At 43.8% G+C, this 17,166-nt stretch overlaps 1 protein-coding gene across 1 annotated transcript in view; it reads left to right on the plus strand.

Moving 5' to 3' along the window:
• Window positions 1-17,166, plus strand: part of LOC138285403 (collagen alpha-1(XXVIII) chain-like) — a 196,383-nt gene that overhangs the window by 55,686 nt on the left and 123,531 nt on the right. The window contains exons 10-11 of the mRNA XM_069225287.1: window positions 6,986-7,030; window positions 15,175-15,228. Of these exons, the coding sequence (XP_069081388.1) occupies window positions 6,986-7,030; window positions 15,175-15,228 (99 nt within the window). The remainder of the gene's footprint in view (window positions 1-6,985; window positions 7,031-15,174; window positions 15,229-17,166) is intronic.

The following is a 17,166-nucleotide window of genomic DNA, read 5'->3' on the forward strand; positions in this document are numbered from 1 at the left end:
ATGAGGTAGAAATGAAAGATCTTTTGTGTGGTAATTTTTTGAAACACCATGCATGTTGAGCCTAAACCAAGTTGTGTTACATTCCTAAAATAGCTTCAACAAAAGATTGGTTGGGAATAATATTAAAGGCAGCATTCGAGTGACCTTCCCACAAGTCGATCATAAAAGGGACGGTATGCTAGGAGGGGAGGAAATCTGTCTTGGGAATCGCTATGATTGCCTAGCAGATACCCTTGCCTCCAACCCTGAAAGAGAACGTGGGCATGAGCAAAATCGATTAGGAGAGAGGCGCTTCACACAGCCTGTTGGCTGTCTCTTGCAATATAGGAGGTTTAGGAAATTTGCATCCTTGGAAACATTTAAAGAATTAGTGGACATATATCAAATCATGTGCTTACAAGAAACATGGCTGTGCTAAGAGCCTGCACTGATTGATTAGTTTTTTCTGATCTCTAAAAAGGCTGAAAAACTGGGGTAGAGCCACCTTCGGGGGTGAGGGGGGTTCTGATGATGTTAATATCTACAAAAGTGGCAAACAATGACAGCATTAAAAGTGGATAGTAAATAGATTTTGCTTTGTTTAGTCCAACTGTTTGAAAATGACGTGCAAATGGCATTTATAATTGTCATTAATTTGTGTATATATAGCTTTAAAAAACAAATGAGTATGGGACCCAGCTAATGCTTATAAAAGAAGACTTAGAAAGATTAAGTACAACATAGGCATCATAGATGGTTCTATTACTGGGGGATTTTAATCACAAACTAGATCCTCAAAATGGGGACTTATTATATAAAGGCATGTTAACTGCTTACAAAATTAGCCCAGAAAGTTTTCCAAAGAAGATAGACACAGCTGGCAACATTAAACTACAAGAGTTTTTACCATTAATTGGGCTGTTTAGTACAAATGGACTATTTAGCACAGAACGCCTTGCAAGACAAACTTTCAGATATGGAACCCAGGGGTGCCAGATAGATTATATATTTTTTTCACATTTGGTTCTTTTTTTACAGTGAATTAAATTAGGGTTTTAGAACGAGAAGGAAGTGACAATGGGTCCCTACAGCTAACACTAAATTTGGGGGAAAGATTTTTAGGGGAAATGTTTGTTCCCCGGCAATCAGAATAGCACAGGGGACTTACCACAAGAATAGAAGATAAGCATCTATGTCTTCTCCATACCTTTCAGCAGCAACAAGAACTAATTCAGGAGAATGAAGTACCGATTATTTTTTTAACCAGGCACAAGGAAATATAAAACCAAGTTGTAGCATGTCTACAGGTTGAAGTATACACCAATATGTGAATGGAGAAAGCGGATCAAAAAGGGTGGGGGGGATAAAGAAGAAAAATGGCTGATACTCATCTAAAGGAATCTTAAGAAAAAATATGACCAAGAGCAAAAAAATAACCTGCTGACGGCCAAGAGGAATTATAAGAACATACTGAATGAGAGAAAAAAGATCATCTTAGCAAGTTTTGGCAAAGATGATAGAGGTTATCTAAACAAAAACTGTAAGGACTTTTGGCAGTTGGTGCAGGATGGATCTGGAAAGGGAGGAGGGAAACCAAGTGGATGGTTGAAGATACTTGGGTTAGTCTATGGCAGTGAAAGGGAGGAGGTACCTAGAGAAGCAAATCTTTGAATAAACAAGGAACTCAAATGGCAATATTCAGGTGATAAGATTAGGGAAATGTTAGAAATGGAGTTTCTGGTTGGCTAGGGTATGCACCTAAGCCAGGCAGAACCCACCCATTCTAGTCAGGGCAAGGGAGTTACACGTCCAAGATAACCCATGTTCACCCCCATGGTAGCTTGGCACGAGCAGTCAGGCCTATCCCAGGGGAAATGTGTAAAGCATTTGCACAACACATACAACACACGTGACGCACTATCCCCACCACAAAGGAAACACAACACCAAGTTATACGAAAATATACTATATTGTACACAATGCAATTATTAGACCAAACGCGACATGTCAGTAATACCCTGCTACCCAAGCAGTTGTCAGAACATTACATAATACTGTTACTCTGCAGAAATCAGCAGTAGTCACACATAACACATAGGTTACTTATTATGCTGCAACATAAGCAGTAGTCAGGAATCACATTACTACACATATGCACTTGTCATAGAAATATCATAAATGCCCATATCAGGAACATCATAAAACATATGGCAAGTCAAGAAAACATATTAGCATGTTATGCCCCTAAAAGGAACATTACCAAACACATATGAAACACCTCATTAAAAATAGGCAGGTTAACATATAAATCATGAATGTCCATATAAGGAACTTATGACATATGAATGTCCTTCAAAAGTATCTGCTTTTATGATGAAAGGCACTCTCAGTGCCAAGATGAACCAAATGGGGCACCCGGCGATCCGTACGCTCACTTTGGGGGGCCCCTCAGATGATTGGGGAGGAGGTGGCAACATGCACCCCCTCTGGTTTTATAACAGGCTCCTCCTGGGGCTCATGATCTCTGGGGGCCCCCGGGCTGCAACTGAGCCTCCAGAGGGGAGGTCAAAGCCAGCAAAAACAAACAGGGCCCAAACGGGAGAGCTTGCGGTGTGGGGGGGGCCTCCAGCAAGGCTTTCGCCCCACCAGCGGTCTCATGAGATCAACTGGTGGCTTTGGTGGGGCAGGGGGAGCCTCCAATGAGGCTTCCTTCCCCTCTGCCCGTCCTCGGCAAAATCAGGGAAGACAGTGGATCAGGGGAGCCTCCGATGAGGCTTCCTTCCCCCCGTCAACCTCCGGACCAGAAATAGAACCTGCCTGGTCTGCAGCATTGATTGGGCCCAAGTAAGCGCCTTCTGGTGCCCCGGGAGGGCTCCTCGGAGCATACCTAGCCCCGGGGGCACTGATAGGAGTACACTTGCTCCAACTTCCTCTTCTTCGTGCCCCGGGGGCACTTGACAGCGTGTTACACTCGCGTTGAACCAAAACAGCTCACCCGGGCTGCAGCGGTGATTCCCACGGCGGCAGAGCACTAGGGAAGCGCTAAAGACACATGAGGAAAGCGATCACAAGGCGCTGGGGCTAATTACACTGAGCGCTCTCAAAGCACTCAATATAAGCACAAGAAAGCACCTTCTAGGCGCTATATAATGAGATGAAGCACTCCTCGTGCTTTATACAGTTGCAGGGGTCAGGGGCCACGGCACCCTGCCCCTGGGAGACAACAGTCAAGGAAAAAGGGGGCAGGGCCCAGTAGCAGGCCAGTGCAAGGGGGATGCAGGCAGATGGCAGTTTCTCCTAGTGACCCAGCAGGTCACAGGTCAGCACAGCAGCAGCAGTCCATGACGGTTCCTTGTGAGTCCCTCCAGCATTCTGTGTCCAGTTCCAAGTAAGTTCCAAGGTGTCACCCAGTTGTGGGGAAAACTCCCCTGTACTTATACTCAGTTTTGCAGTGTGTTTACAAAGACAGGGGAGAGGAGGCTCCAACCAGTTACTACTGGTTCTGGGAGTGCCCCCTCTCTCCTCCAACACAGGGTCCAAACATCAATTGAGGGTAAACAACCCTACTGTGTGAGGCCAGGGTACAGCCTTTACAAATGCAGATGTGCCCCACCTCTCCCTTCTTTCAGCACAGAAAGACTATTCAGTATGCAGCTGCACCTCTGTGACACCTCCACCCTCCCTGTGTACAGGCTGTCTGAAAAGTATGCACAAAGCCCACCTGTCACTCTGCCCAGATGTGGATTGGAGTCAAGCTGCAAAACACCAGAGTCATAAACACAGAGAAATTCTCACTTTCTAGAAGTGGCATTTCTGTAATAGTAATAAAAAATCCACTCACACCAGTAAGCAGCATTTCTCACTACCATTACAACCATACCAAACATGCCTACGCTACCCCTCATAAATCAGACAATACCCCCTACACATAAGGCAGGGCATTTCCAATGCAATCCTATGACAAGGCAGCACTCACAGCAGTGAAAAGCCAAATAGGCTCTGTGTCACTACCAGGACAGGCCATGCTACTAGGCACATGTCCTGCCTTCCACATTCATAACACCCTGCCCACAGGGCTAGCTAGGGCCTACCTTAGGGGTGACTTACATATAGTAAAAGGGTAGTTCTGGACCTGGCAAGTAAATTTAGATGCCAGGTCCCTGTGGCAGAAAACTGTGCACTCAGGCCCTGCGCCAGCAGGCCTGAGACAGGTTTGAAAGGCTATTTCAGTGGGTGGCAGAAGCAGCGCTGCAGGTCTACTAGTAACATTTAATTTACAGGGCCTGGGTATAGAGATACCACTGTACAAGGGACTTATAGGTAAATTAAATATGCCAATTAGGTATAAGCCAATCATACCAACTTTAGGAGGGAGAGCACCTGCACTTTAGCACTGGTGAGCAGTGATAAAGTGCTCAGAGTCCTAGAGCCAACAGCGAGCGGTCAGGAAAAATAGGAGGAAGGAGGCAAAAGGTCAAGGGATGAACGTGCCCCAAGGGCCAGGTCCAACAGGAAACAATACAATTTTTAAAACTATCAAAGGCCGCTGGTCCCAATAACCTCTTCGCAATTATATTTAACTCAAATGTAGACTGGTGGGCAAAACTGTATTTTTTGACATTTCAAAGAGTTTTAGGGTTTAGTCTTTTACCAGAAAGCTGGGAGGGGGCAATTATAACACACATTCATACAAAGTTATGATGCTACAATTGCAAAAAATGACTGCCTGTTCAGCTTACTGGATGTAGAGGAAACGCTATTTTCAAAGATTTTGCTGCAACAGTTGAAAGACTGGGTAGAAACCAATAATATAGTCCTTCAAGAGCAAGGGGGCTTTTAAGAGGGCCATTCACCCATAGACCACTGTTTTAGTTTATGGGTGCTGGCAAGAAAATCTATACATCAAAGGTGGGAAAATTAACTGTTGCCTTGTAGACATCCGTGCTGCATTCAACATGGTACATTGTATATTGTTATAGGAAACCCTAATTAATTTTAGAAGTCCAAAAGATCTCTCATTAATACTCCAAGACGCCCATAGCTAGAACTGGGCACAGGAGCTAGCGTACATGGAAGGAACATTAGGTCAGAAGATTAAAAATTAGGAATGGTCTCCGTTATGACTGCATTCTGGTCCCATTGTCAGTCTCCATATTTCTAGCTGACCTGCCAACAGCCCTAAAAGGTGCCATGGGTTTATGCTTAAAAATTATAGGCTCCATGTCCCATGCCTTTTATACGCTGGCTACTTGGTGATACTGGACGTGATAGTCAGATGGCTGCTAAGGAAATTTAAGGTATTTCACGAATATTGCTCAAGGAAGAAACTTTTAGTTAATATGGATAAAACAAAGGTGCTGGTGTTTGGGAAAACTAATCTAAATTATAAATGATCACATGGAAAAAGTGAAATAGAGATGGTTAAAAAGTACAAATATTTATAGATGTGGTTTAACGAGTTGGAAGGACAGTATAAAATCCCTAAAAGCAACAGCATTGTCCTTTGTGGGTTAAGAAAGTTTAATAGAAATTATGATGATCCCTTCTTACGTCCAATCATATCAGCTTACCTCCCCATGATCCCCCCACAACTCCGGCACGTACTGAAATTGCTGAGTTGAAGTGGAAAATTAGACTGGAATCATGAAGAAGGGAAGTGTGCAAAGAAATTGTGAAATGAAAAGGGCAAAAAAAGCTAGAATGCTAATGGGAGAAATATGTGGAAGATTAACTTAAAACGTAGACTTTGGTAGTTCGGAAATCAATATTTCTAAAGTAGAGATGCATGCACTGACTAGAAATTGTATCAGGGAAACCGACATGTGGTACCTAAACAGCAAGTTTCCGTAAGTTCTTGAGAGAGTCATGGGAAAGGGACAATAGGTTCCCATATGTCGCCACATTGACAAGCGGCATTGAAGTTTAGATACAGATTAAATCCCCGTTTTGAAAATAAGGCCACTAGATCAGTAGCCATAGACAACAAGGGAAAATGTACACATGGACTGGATATAAAGTGTGATTGTGTACACGTTTTATTAGATTGTTTAAGATTTGTATTGCCACACAAACATTTTTTGAGACCAATCTTTCTCAATGTGGGATCTAATCGTTGACTAGCAGCTGAATTCTTGACAGAAATGAAATACCTGGATGGGATTTGTGCAATTAGAAGATGTTTAATTGCAGCTGAGGGAATCTTTAAGGTTGTACAGTTTTGTGCTTTAGTATAACTTTGTGATGATATTTCAACTTCTTGCGGTGTTTTGCATGGTATTTTAAGTTGAAGAATGAGTAGTGCTTAATTGTATTATTGCATATATTTGTCAGTTGATTATATTTTTATGAATGGCATATTGGTTTTCTTGTTTTAAAGGCATATGCTCTCAATAAACATAATTTGAATGGCAGTACCCTGATCTAAGTTGATTTAGCAAGAATTTCAGTTGTATGGAATTCCTAGTGCACAAAGCACTGAAATTCCATACCACAGACAAAATGCTGAAGCTGACAGATTCACCTTCTTATGCACTTGAGATAAATATTTACCCAGCCCCAGAAGAGAATAAAAAGTGAAATAGTTAGGGAAAGGGATATGGAGGCCATTAGGATAAGTAAAGATAGACAGAGAGGATAAATAAAACAGGAAGACAAAAGCAATAAACTGTCAAAATTGAAATTCTTCATTATGGAGGCAGCATTGGGTTATTTTATAACAGATCATTTAAACATGACCTGTATTTAAACATTTGAAGTATTCTGACATACAATTAGTTATTGAGGTATATATGTACTTGATCAGCAGACATCCAATCATTTTTTAATCAAGGCATAGTATCTGCATAGCAATATATGGCTCACTTGTGTATGCTGTTCTGCTTCAAATACAAGGTAGCTAGTGACACTGACCTGTTTTATATATCGAAAGTGTACTACTGCATGCAACCAATCTGCAAATCAAAATGTTTTAATGTTTTGTGTTTGTGTTTCTGACTTACCACTTTAGGGCCCGGAAGGCCCTGCTGGCCCAAGAGGACCACGCGGAATACAGGTAACACTTGAACTACATTCTGGTGACTCTAGGAAAGGATGCAGATTTTGCCTACTTTCCCAAAATGCTATATATACAACTGGATAAATGTATCCACAAGCAGGCTTGACAGATTGGGTTCATAGCACAATGAATAACTGCATATCTATAGGGCACACTACCCTGTAGGGGCATAGCACAATTTTTTTATTTTTGTTTTTTGTGGCTTAGGCATCAAGATACCCTTGTGGGTGATAGTGTGCTTTACAAATCCACACAATTGAGGTGAAACACTGGAAAACTAGAGAGGAAATTAGTAGGTGAACTAAAAGAGAGCAGAATCGGGCTGTAGGAATTAGAGTTTCACCATTTTTAATCTATCCAAACAAAAAATTTGCAAAGGAAAATCAACATGAGTTTAATGTGTACATTGATTAAACAAGCTCTAGATCAGTAGACCTATAAGTACTTTTTGAATGCAGACTTGGGTGGAGTTGCCTGTATCACATGCACAATCGTGCTACAGATTGGAGGAGCATTTCTTCAGAAGGCGTGTTTTAAAGTTCTTGACTTTTTGAAAGCAGGAGTTTCATGCTGGAGGATGTCCCAAGATTGGCAGTGCACTGGAAGAGTACTTTAGTGCTCCTTTATGGATACATCTGTGCACTTTGCAGGCTAATTTGAAGAAGCTTATAGCATCATTTAAAAACAATTTTAGGCCAGGTTGAGACTGGAGATCCCTACCAGTAATTAATTTCCAATCTCAGTTCTTGATAGGTCAAGTGATTGTACTACTGTTTTAAAATCATCATCCTGGATAAGTGACTTTGTTCCATGAAGTAGTGTTATTTGGAACTGAACTCCGCTAGCAAGAGCATTAATATTAGCTTACAAACTGAGGTTCTTGTAAAGAATTAATCCCAAGGATTTTGTGCATTTGACAATAGTTGGCTTACAGTCAAGCAACATCAATACGTACAGGTCTGGGAGTGCCTAAACCAGAGAAATTAGGTATTTTGTTGATACGTCCTTCATGTACTGTTGTGTGCCATGGCATAGAAAAGATAGTAGATATAATATTTTCTCAGTAGAAAGTTGAGGGGTTCCATGTCAGAATGAGTATGGATCCTTGTGGCACATTTTGATGTTGGTTGGAGGGACTAGACAGAGAAAGAGTTTGCCAGTTTAATTTGTTGAAAATGTGTGTGTGTATATATATATATATATATATATATATATATATATATATATATATATGAAATGATGGTTGCTGGTATTTCACGGCTACTTCCACACTATCAGGGTCGGTGCGATGAGCAGAAACCAGCCACCGCTCTAAAATTTGAAAAGAAACAAGCCAAGCACCTTCGTCCTCGGTGCCTGGAAAAAATGCACTCCACAAGCTAAAGGTAGTTATACCCACCTGGCGCCTGGAGAGGGAGAAAAGCTAAGATGAAGATGGAGGGGACAGGTGTTTGCCACAGAATATTCAGCTTATGCAAGAGGCGTTCTGATTTGGATTAGGGCGGGGGTCCCCCTAACGATTAATTCCTCCAACATAGATAGAGAGGGAAGGTTTGTCATACTAGAGGGGAAATTACAGGGGCTCACATTAATCCTGAGCTGTATATACGTCCCCAATCAGGACCAAACCTCATTCATGACAGGTCTGTCCAGACACCTCACTCGTCAACACATGGGGGAAGTATTAATAGGTGGAGACTTTAACGCAGTGCTAGACATAGGTTTGGACAGATCCATCCCCCCACTACAGGGGGCAACATCTACCAAAACAGCACAAAAACTAGTTGAGTGGCTAAACACCTGGGGACTGGTGGATGCTTGGCGATTGCAACACCCGACTACCAGGGACTACTCGTTTTATTCGGGCCTCCACCAGGTACACACTAGAATTGATAGGATGGTTTGCACGGCAGGACTGGCGCGAAGTGTGACCCACTCTGAGTACCTTGCTCGCACAATATCGGATCACAATCCTCTATTGCTGACACTGAGGGTATCACAGGATAGACCCCCTATACCATCATGGAGAATGTTCCCAGCAGCGCTAGAAGACCAGGCATATAGAGAGGAATTGCGATGTTACCTAACAGAACACATAGAAGCTAACAGGGGTTCCACTTCCGCCAGAGCCATAGAATGGGAGACACTCAAAGTAGCGACGAGGGGTTATTGTCTTGGAAAGTCCGTGGGGGTAAGACGCACGTTAGAGAGAGAACTGAACGCACTGGAGAAGGTTATCCACGAAGGGGAGCTGAGGCGGGGCCCTGCAGTACAAGTAGATGCTGAGTACAATCGGGCACGCAGAGAGCATTCACAAGTCGAAGAGCGACTTAGTTGCCATAGCATGCAGAGATACCTGACATCCTTGCAGTCAGAGGAGGGGAGATCTGGTAAACTACTGGCATGGCTGGTGCGCCCGAACGGAGATAGTGACCCCATGACATGCGTATTGGACAGAGGGGGAGCACGCAGACTCAGCCCAGAATCCATTAATGACGCATTCAGAGATTATTACATGTATCTGTACAGGAAGCCCACTGACTTGGGGATGGGGATTCTTGACAACTTCCTGACTCGGATTCCCCTGCCGATACTGAACCTAGAAGACAGGGTCAGCCTAAGAGGGCCAGTGACCACAGACGAGATAACCGAAGCAATTACGCAGCTGGCCCCTGGGAAAACCCCTGGCACAGACGGTCTTCCTATGGACTTTTATAAAAAGTATAAACCCTTGCTGGTTCCTAGATTGATGGAAATGTATATGGAATCGGTACAGAATGGAGAACTCCCATGCACATTACGTGAGGCATTGGTAATACCACTCCCCAAAACAAATAGCAGGGAGGCATCAGTAGCTGACTACCGCCCACTATCAATGCTAAATAGCGACTTTAAGATCCTCAGTAAGGTCTTGGCCAACCGGCTATTGCCCCACATGCCCACCCTGATACACCCTGACCAGAATGGTTTCATACCAGGTCGCAGCACCTCTCTGAATCTCAGACGAATTTTCTCTATTTTACATATGCCCAGTGAATCGAAGCCACCGACCGGGACCATGCTAGCGGTGGACTTTGAAAAGGCCTTCGACTCGATCAGATGGGACTACTTGAGGGCGGCAATGTTAAAAATGGGCCTGGGAGAGGGATGGGCCAGATGGGTGGACCTATTATACTCATCCCCACTAGCAAGGGTCAGGACAGGTGGAACAGTCTCCGGTACTTACCCAGTAAATCGGGGAACCAGACAGGGGTGCCCTCTATCCCCATTGTTGTTCGCCCTGGCGATGGAGCCCCTGGCGGCTTGGATATGCGGTGAAGGAACGGGCAGAGGGATTCGGTGGGGACCAACGGACCACATTATCTCGCTATATGCGGATGATATTTTAATCTATCTCAGAGATGGGGTGAGCGGTCTCCCCTGGGCTCTGGAGGCCCTGGAGGAGTTCGGAGAGGTATCAGGATTACGATTCAATCGTAACAAAACATATGTGTTTCCCCTGACGCCTGGTTACAGATATCCCGCAGTGTGCCCAATGGACTTCCAGTGGGCCCCGCGGACCTTCAGGTACCTGGGGATCCAGATTTACCATGACCTGGGAGACTTAAGGGAGGGAAACCTTGCTAAAGCCCTCCGATCCCTGAGATCTTCAGTAGGATTTTGGCGCTCTCTGAAACTGCCAGTGATGGCCAGAGTGGCGCTATCCAAGATGATCATGCTCCCCCGACTTCTCTACTATTTCGCCAATTTGCTGCTGTTGATCCCCCAGGCATGGTTCCGCGACCTAAATGCATTGCTCAGGGAAGAAATATGGGACGAGGGGCGTAGACGAACTACACTCACGACTGTAGACCAACCGACATGGGAGGATTGGGAGCACCTGACTTTGAGGCATACTACCTAGCGTCCCAACTACAGTGGGTAGCCGGCTGGCTGGCGGGCCGGGACCAGCTGGATTTATGTACTGCCCAAGGAGTAACGGACACGGCATGGATCGCGGCATGTATGGCAAGCAGGAAGATAACCCCCCCGGGGAATAATATAATGTTAAAAGTTGCGATGGCATGCTGGAAAAGATGTACGAAAAAGGTGGGAGTGGGTCCCCCATATTCCCCAGCTCTACCACTGTCGGTGCTTGCCCTGGAACCTGGGGGAAGGGGACTGGGAAACATAGGACTTGGCCCTTGGTTGGCAACTGGAATAGAAGCAGTGGGCGGGCTCTTCAAGGAGGGCGTGATGAGGAGTTATGCTGAATTAACGGAAAATGGTGTGCCCAGGGGGCAGTTTCTACTTTACGGGAAGCTAGTACACACTCTTAAAGCTCACTGGAGCACAGTGAATGCGGAACCCGCCACTCACGAGGTCCTGCACTTACTGTTGACATTAGGGGAGGAATCACATCTGATCGCCAAAATATATCGGGCCCAAGTTGAGGCAGCCTTGGACCCTTTACGGTTGCTGAGAGGGCGGTGGGAGAACACGATTGGAAGGGAATTGTCTGACTCAGAATGGAATAGAGTACTGGCCTACCCTCGGATGATATCACGTAACACACGGTTAAGATACATCCAATATAACTACCTGCACAGGACGTATCTCACGCCCCACAGACTGTTCCGCATATACGGAGGGGCCCCTGGGACTTGCCCGAGATGTGGAGGAGGAGGGGCAGATTTTGACCACATGGTTTGGACATGTCCAGTGATACAGGCTGGCTGGAGGGGGATATTGCCCATCCTAACTGAACTGTTTGAGTTTGAGTTGAGGCCTACCCCTGAGCTGTGCCTGCTGGGTCTCAGACCAGCGGCTCTTGGCGGAAGGGTGAGGGGACGCTTCCTGGACCTTTCCCTGGCCCTTTATAAGAGACTAATCTCGAGGGGCTGGAAGGCTAATGGTCACCCTGTACTGGCTGATTGGAAAAGGGATATCTCAGCATGGTCTAGAGCTGAATTACAGGTCCTAAAAGCAGAAGAAGCCAGGAATATCCGCCAGGTTCCTATTGCCCCGGGGTGGGAAGATTTAATGACGAACTGGGATAGTATAAATAAGAGGCTGGCAAACCCAGTCGGAGAAACAAGTGAAATCCAACCCACACTGAGGATAGAGCCAAACGAGGGACATACATAAACAGACACCCAAAAATGACCCAAAGTCACAAATAGACCGCACCGAGAGTATGGATGTGAAGACAATTAGCCCCCTGACCCCCACTATGCCAACAGCGGAAGCAAGAAGCATGAGGGACCTGCCGTCCCCACTGTGTGCCGGTGCGCCCTGGGTTGACCCTTTCTCCCGCCCAAAAATTGATACACTGTTGTTCCTTAAATATTACCAACTAGAAAAACTACTCACACAAAGCCGTAAAGTTGCCCACTTAGGGTCTTTTCCCCCTTTCTCCTTTCCCTACCTCCAATTAGATCAACATTAAAGTCACTTGGAGTTGTGTACCCTCCACTTCGTGTTTCCCCCTTCTTTCCTCTTCCCTCCCCAATCCCACATTACCCCTGTCCACCCACCTGTAACAATCCTAATTCCCTCCCAAGTTACAAGAGAGAAGGGGTTTAAGTTATTGTTTGATTGTTAATTATACAAAACAGTGAAATGCAAGAAGGAAATACGCATTAGTAAGTAAATGAACACAATTTATTAAATAAAGAACAAAATGATTATCAGCAATAAAAGTAACAAACAATGAGTAAAGAGCAAAATATAGTATAAAAGCGAAATGTGTACCCAAAGTGGAAATGCAATAAGATTGAACATGCAAATGTATAATAACAAAATGTTAATAAAAATATATTTAAAAAAAAAAAAATATATATATATATATATACACACAAATATGTATTACATATATATATATATGTATATATATATTTACATATATATATATGTATACACACATTTATATATAAACATACATATATATATCCTTATAATCCGATAACCCAAAAACCATACCCATCCTAAATTCTAAAAAACTCTTACCACCCAAAAACCATACTCCCCCTAAACTTTAGAAATCCCTTACCACCCATAAACCCATTCCCTACCTAAACCCTTAGAAACTCCTTACCACCCAAAAACCCATACCAACCGTAAACGCTAAAAAATCCCTTACCATCCAAAAACCTATACCCACCAAAAACCCTAAAAAATCCCTTACCACCCAAAAACCCATACCCACCCATAACTCCAAAAACTCCCTTACCACCCAAAAACCCATACCCACTCTAAACCCTAAAAACTCCTTACCACCTAAAAACCCATACCCACCCTAAAAAACGCTTGCCATCCAAAAACCCATACTCACCTTAAACCCTAAAAAAACCCTTACCACCCAAAACCCCATAGCCACACTAAACCCTAAAAATCCCTTACCACCCAAAAAGCCAAACCCACACTAAACCCTTAAAGACCCCTTACCACCCAAAAACCCATACCCACCTATAAACATAAACCCTAAAAACTCCTTACCACCCGATAACCCAACCTACCCTAAAAATCCCTTACCACCCAAAAACCCATACCCACCTATAACCCCAAAAAACCCTTTCCATGAAAAACCCATACCCACCTTAAACCCTAAAAAAAACCTTACCACCCAAACCCCATACCCACCCTAAACCATATATATATATATATATATAAAACACTTAGGCCCTCATTACAACCCTGGCGGTCGGTGTAGAAGTGGCGGTAATACCGCCAAGAAGCCGGCAGAAAAAAATGGAATTACAAGCATCAAAACCGCTACTTCTACACTGTGACCGCCAGGGTGGTAACGACTGCTGGGCTTGAGACTTCGGTCTCCAGCCCGGCGGTCGTCACTAGACCGCCGGCGGTATCAGGACCCCGCATACCGCCATGGACTTCGTGGGGTTTTGTACCACCACAAAATCCATGGCGGTAGGCACTATCAGTGCCAGGGAATTTGTTCCCTGGCACTGATAGGGGTCTCCCCCTATACGCACACATGTCCCATACACACAACACACCCCCGCATGCATACACGCACTCACACAATCCCTCTACACACTCACACCCCCATGCACGCACACAACACCCCCCACCCCCTCCCCTAACGGACGATCGCCTTACCTGGTCCGGTGATCCTCCGGGCGGGAACGGGATCCATGAGGGCTGCTCCGCCGCCAGCATCCCGTCACCAGAACACCGCCATGCCGAATCCTGGGACGTGATTCGGTGGGCGGTGTTCTGATGATGTGGCGGTGGAGGTGGAGCAGCCTCCACTTCACCGCCGACCGCCAGTATGGCTGCTGGCGGCTCTCCATCCGAAAAAGGGCGGAGGGCTGCCAGCAGTCATGATACGGTGAGTGGGAGACCAGCACCACTGGCGGTCTTCAGCCCGGAGTAACCTCAGCGGTCTTTTAAAAAGACTGCTGAGGTTAAAATGAGGGCCTTAATATCAACCGGCAAAGTACGTGCCTTTACAATCAAAACCATTACCACGCATATGCCTTTACCATTCATGCCTTTACAATGAAATTTGTTGTAAAGGGATGCATGGTAATGGTATAGTTGTTGTAAAAGCTTGAGTGGTAAAAGTTATGTGTCGAAACAGTATCTGGGTTGTACCGGCCACATTGTAATGGTAATGAGTGGTAACGGTTGAGTTGTTATGACTGTTTCCCCTGTTGTGCCCATCTTGGTTTGATTCATTTATTCTCCCCAGCTACGTACTGCTTACAAATAATTGCACCCTCTTCAAACTGACTTAACACAACATCAGTTTGTTTATGAACATTTGATGCACAAGTTATTCTTTATAATTTTGCAGCTTTTTTAATAGTATTCACAAATACATGTAAATTAATTTGGAGAAAAGTGTTGTATAAATGAAATAATCTGAACTATCAGTCTTTCGCAAAGTTAACTTCATGATAGAATGCACTAAATAGTAGTAAATTACTCTGAACAATGCTAACTACTTTTAGCCGATATGTAGTTGAGCTCCGCTCAGAATGAAACCCATAGAAGTTTACATTTAAGACTACCAATGGTGATATTTAATTATAAATTCAGGTTTCAGCAAAGTCTGCTACAGTTGATCATACTGAATGTTTAGATCCTAAAACAGTTGCTAATGTGGTGTTGATAAAGATGACATTTTCATACAGGGTACACAGGGGCCGGCAGGAGATCAAGGTCAGGAAGGACCACCTGGAACAAAAGTAAGTACATTGCTGAGATTTTCTATTTGCTTGTTGTTGACCAGATCATCTCCTCCAGTCCAGTGTTGACAATTTAAGCAGCTGTAAATAGCTGTGGCTGCTCTCTGCCACCACCCGCGTGTTTAATAGAATTCACTCAACAGGAGGTAGTTTAGGAGAATGGCATGCACACCCTCTGAGTTCCACACAGCTTTCAACATGTCATCCGCCCATGCTTTGTGTGCAGCAATAGATCGGGCTGGAGTGATTACCTCATCTGAGATATAATCTAGACTCAGGACTGCACTGGTTCTTCATTGGTAATGTTAAGTTACTACCTACTTACCCATCAAATGGTTTCATAGCACTAGTAGTTCTTATTATTAAGACTGACAGTCCTAACACAAAGCTCGAGAAGTAAATTTCCGAAATGGTTAGTGTGTTTTGATTGAGGTAAATTGTTGTTGTTATAAGTGATAGTAGGATAAGCTGTAAGCAGCGCTGCACTGGGGATTACAAGTCCCTTCTTCACCATTTAAAAGCTGGCGGAGACGGGGTGTCGGGGGCCCCAAGGACAGCCCAGAACATTGAATTGTTTTAACACAGCAACACCGTCAAAGTAGGCACCTTCCACACTATCTAGCATGCACTAAGAAAGAAAAACTGTTCAAAATTGATAATAAGTTAATAATCAGTTTTCTAACAATCGGATATTACTCTCAAGAAGGCCTATTATTTGAGGGAGGTAGACCAATGTTTAAATATCTTTGTGGCCAAGCATTTGACCAGGAGATTCCTCAGAATTCAAGTAACTGCCTATAGGATTTCCTTAACCAATTTTGGAATCTTTGCTAGTTGAGGCCATAAATACAAGCAACCCAATATATTTGTGCTCATACTTACCCAGAAACACTGATCCACCATTAAATGTCTCTGTTGATTTGGCAAACTCAGATGATCTCAGGGCACACACAGATCGGAAGTACTACAGGGCCCATGCAGTGGAACACTCGCCCTAAGAGCTTAGATCAGAGACAAACTGGACTCTTTATAGCAGTGGTTCTTAACCTTTTGACTTCTGTGGGCCCCCACTGAATCCCTACTGGTAGTTGGGGACTCTGCCTAAGCAACTTTAAAGATTAGAACCTCAGATCAATACAAAAAAATACAAGATGAAAAAATCAAGTGTACATCAAAAAATATACAAATCACAAAATATTTTCAAGATGTAGTTTTATTTCTAAAAATAAAGCAGTGTGCTAGACTCTAGCATATCTTATTGTTTTGGTTTTTGCTCCTAATATATGCTCTCTTTTTGTCAGCACATGTCAGTGCTTCAGTAGGGGCCACCGACTGTCCAAATTGGATTCTGTTTGCTTTACTTGTATTGCTCACAGAACTCCTGAAAAATATACTAACTTCATTTTTAGTTTCCAATGTGATTTTGCTTTCTATGTATATATACTCTACTCATCTGTTACTATTTTTTAATTTTCTAAACAGTTGCTGACCTCTTGATTCCTCAAGGGGCCTGTGGACCACAGGTTAAGAACCGCTTATCTATTAGGAAAACATTTGATACCTTTCTATAAAGACAAACTATTTAAAGGTCTGGTCCAAGAAGTGGTGGATCTGCTGTACTTAGGTTAAATCCCCACAAGTTTTTGTTTTGTTTTATTAGTGCCTGGAACAAAGGTCTTATTCCAATTGTGGCTGCATAGTGAGTCTTCCATCAATAAATGCATGCCCAATTCAAAACGAATATGAAACTAAAGGCACTAAGTACCCTCTCTGGCATATCCCTAAACAATTCATAGAGATACGTAGATATCAGGAAGAAAAAAATAGAAAGGATGAGAAGCTAATTGTCAAGGTATGTCAAATACATCACGTTTGTGTCCCAAACCGAATGAGATGTATTTGTGATTAGAAAACATCCTTAGGAGATATCACACTTCA

This window comes from Pleurodeles waltl, chromosome 3_1, assembly GCF_031143425.1.
Source record: "Pleurodeles waltl isolate 20211129_DDA chromosome 3_1, aPleWal1.hap1.20221129, whole genome shotgun sequence".
NCBI lineage: Eukaryota > Metazoa > Chordata > Amphibia > Caudata > Salamandridae > Pleurodeles > Pleurodeles waltl.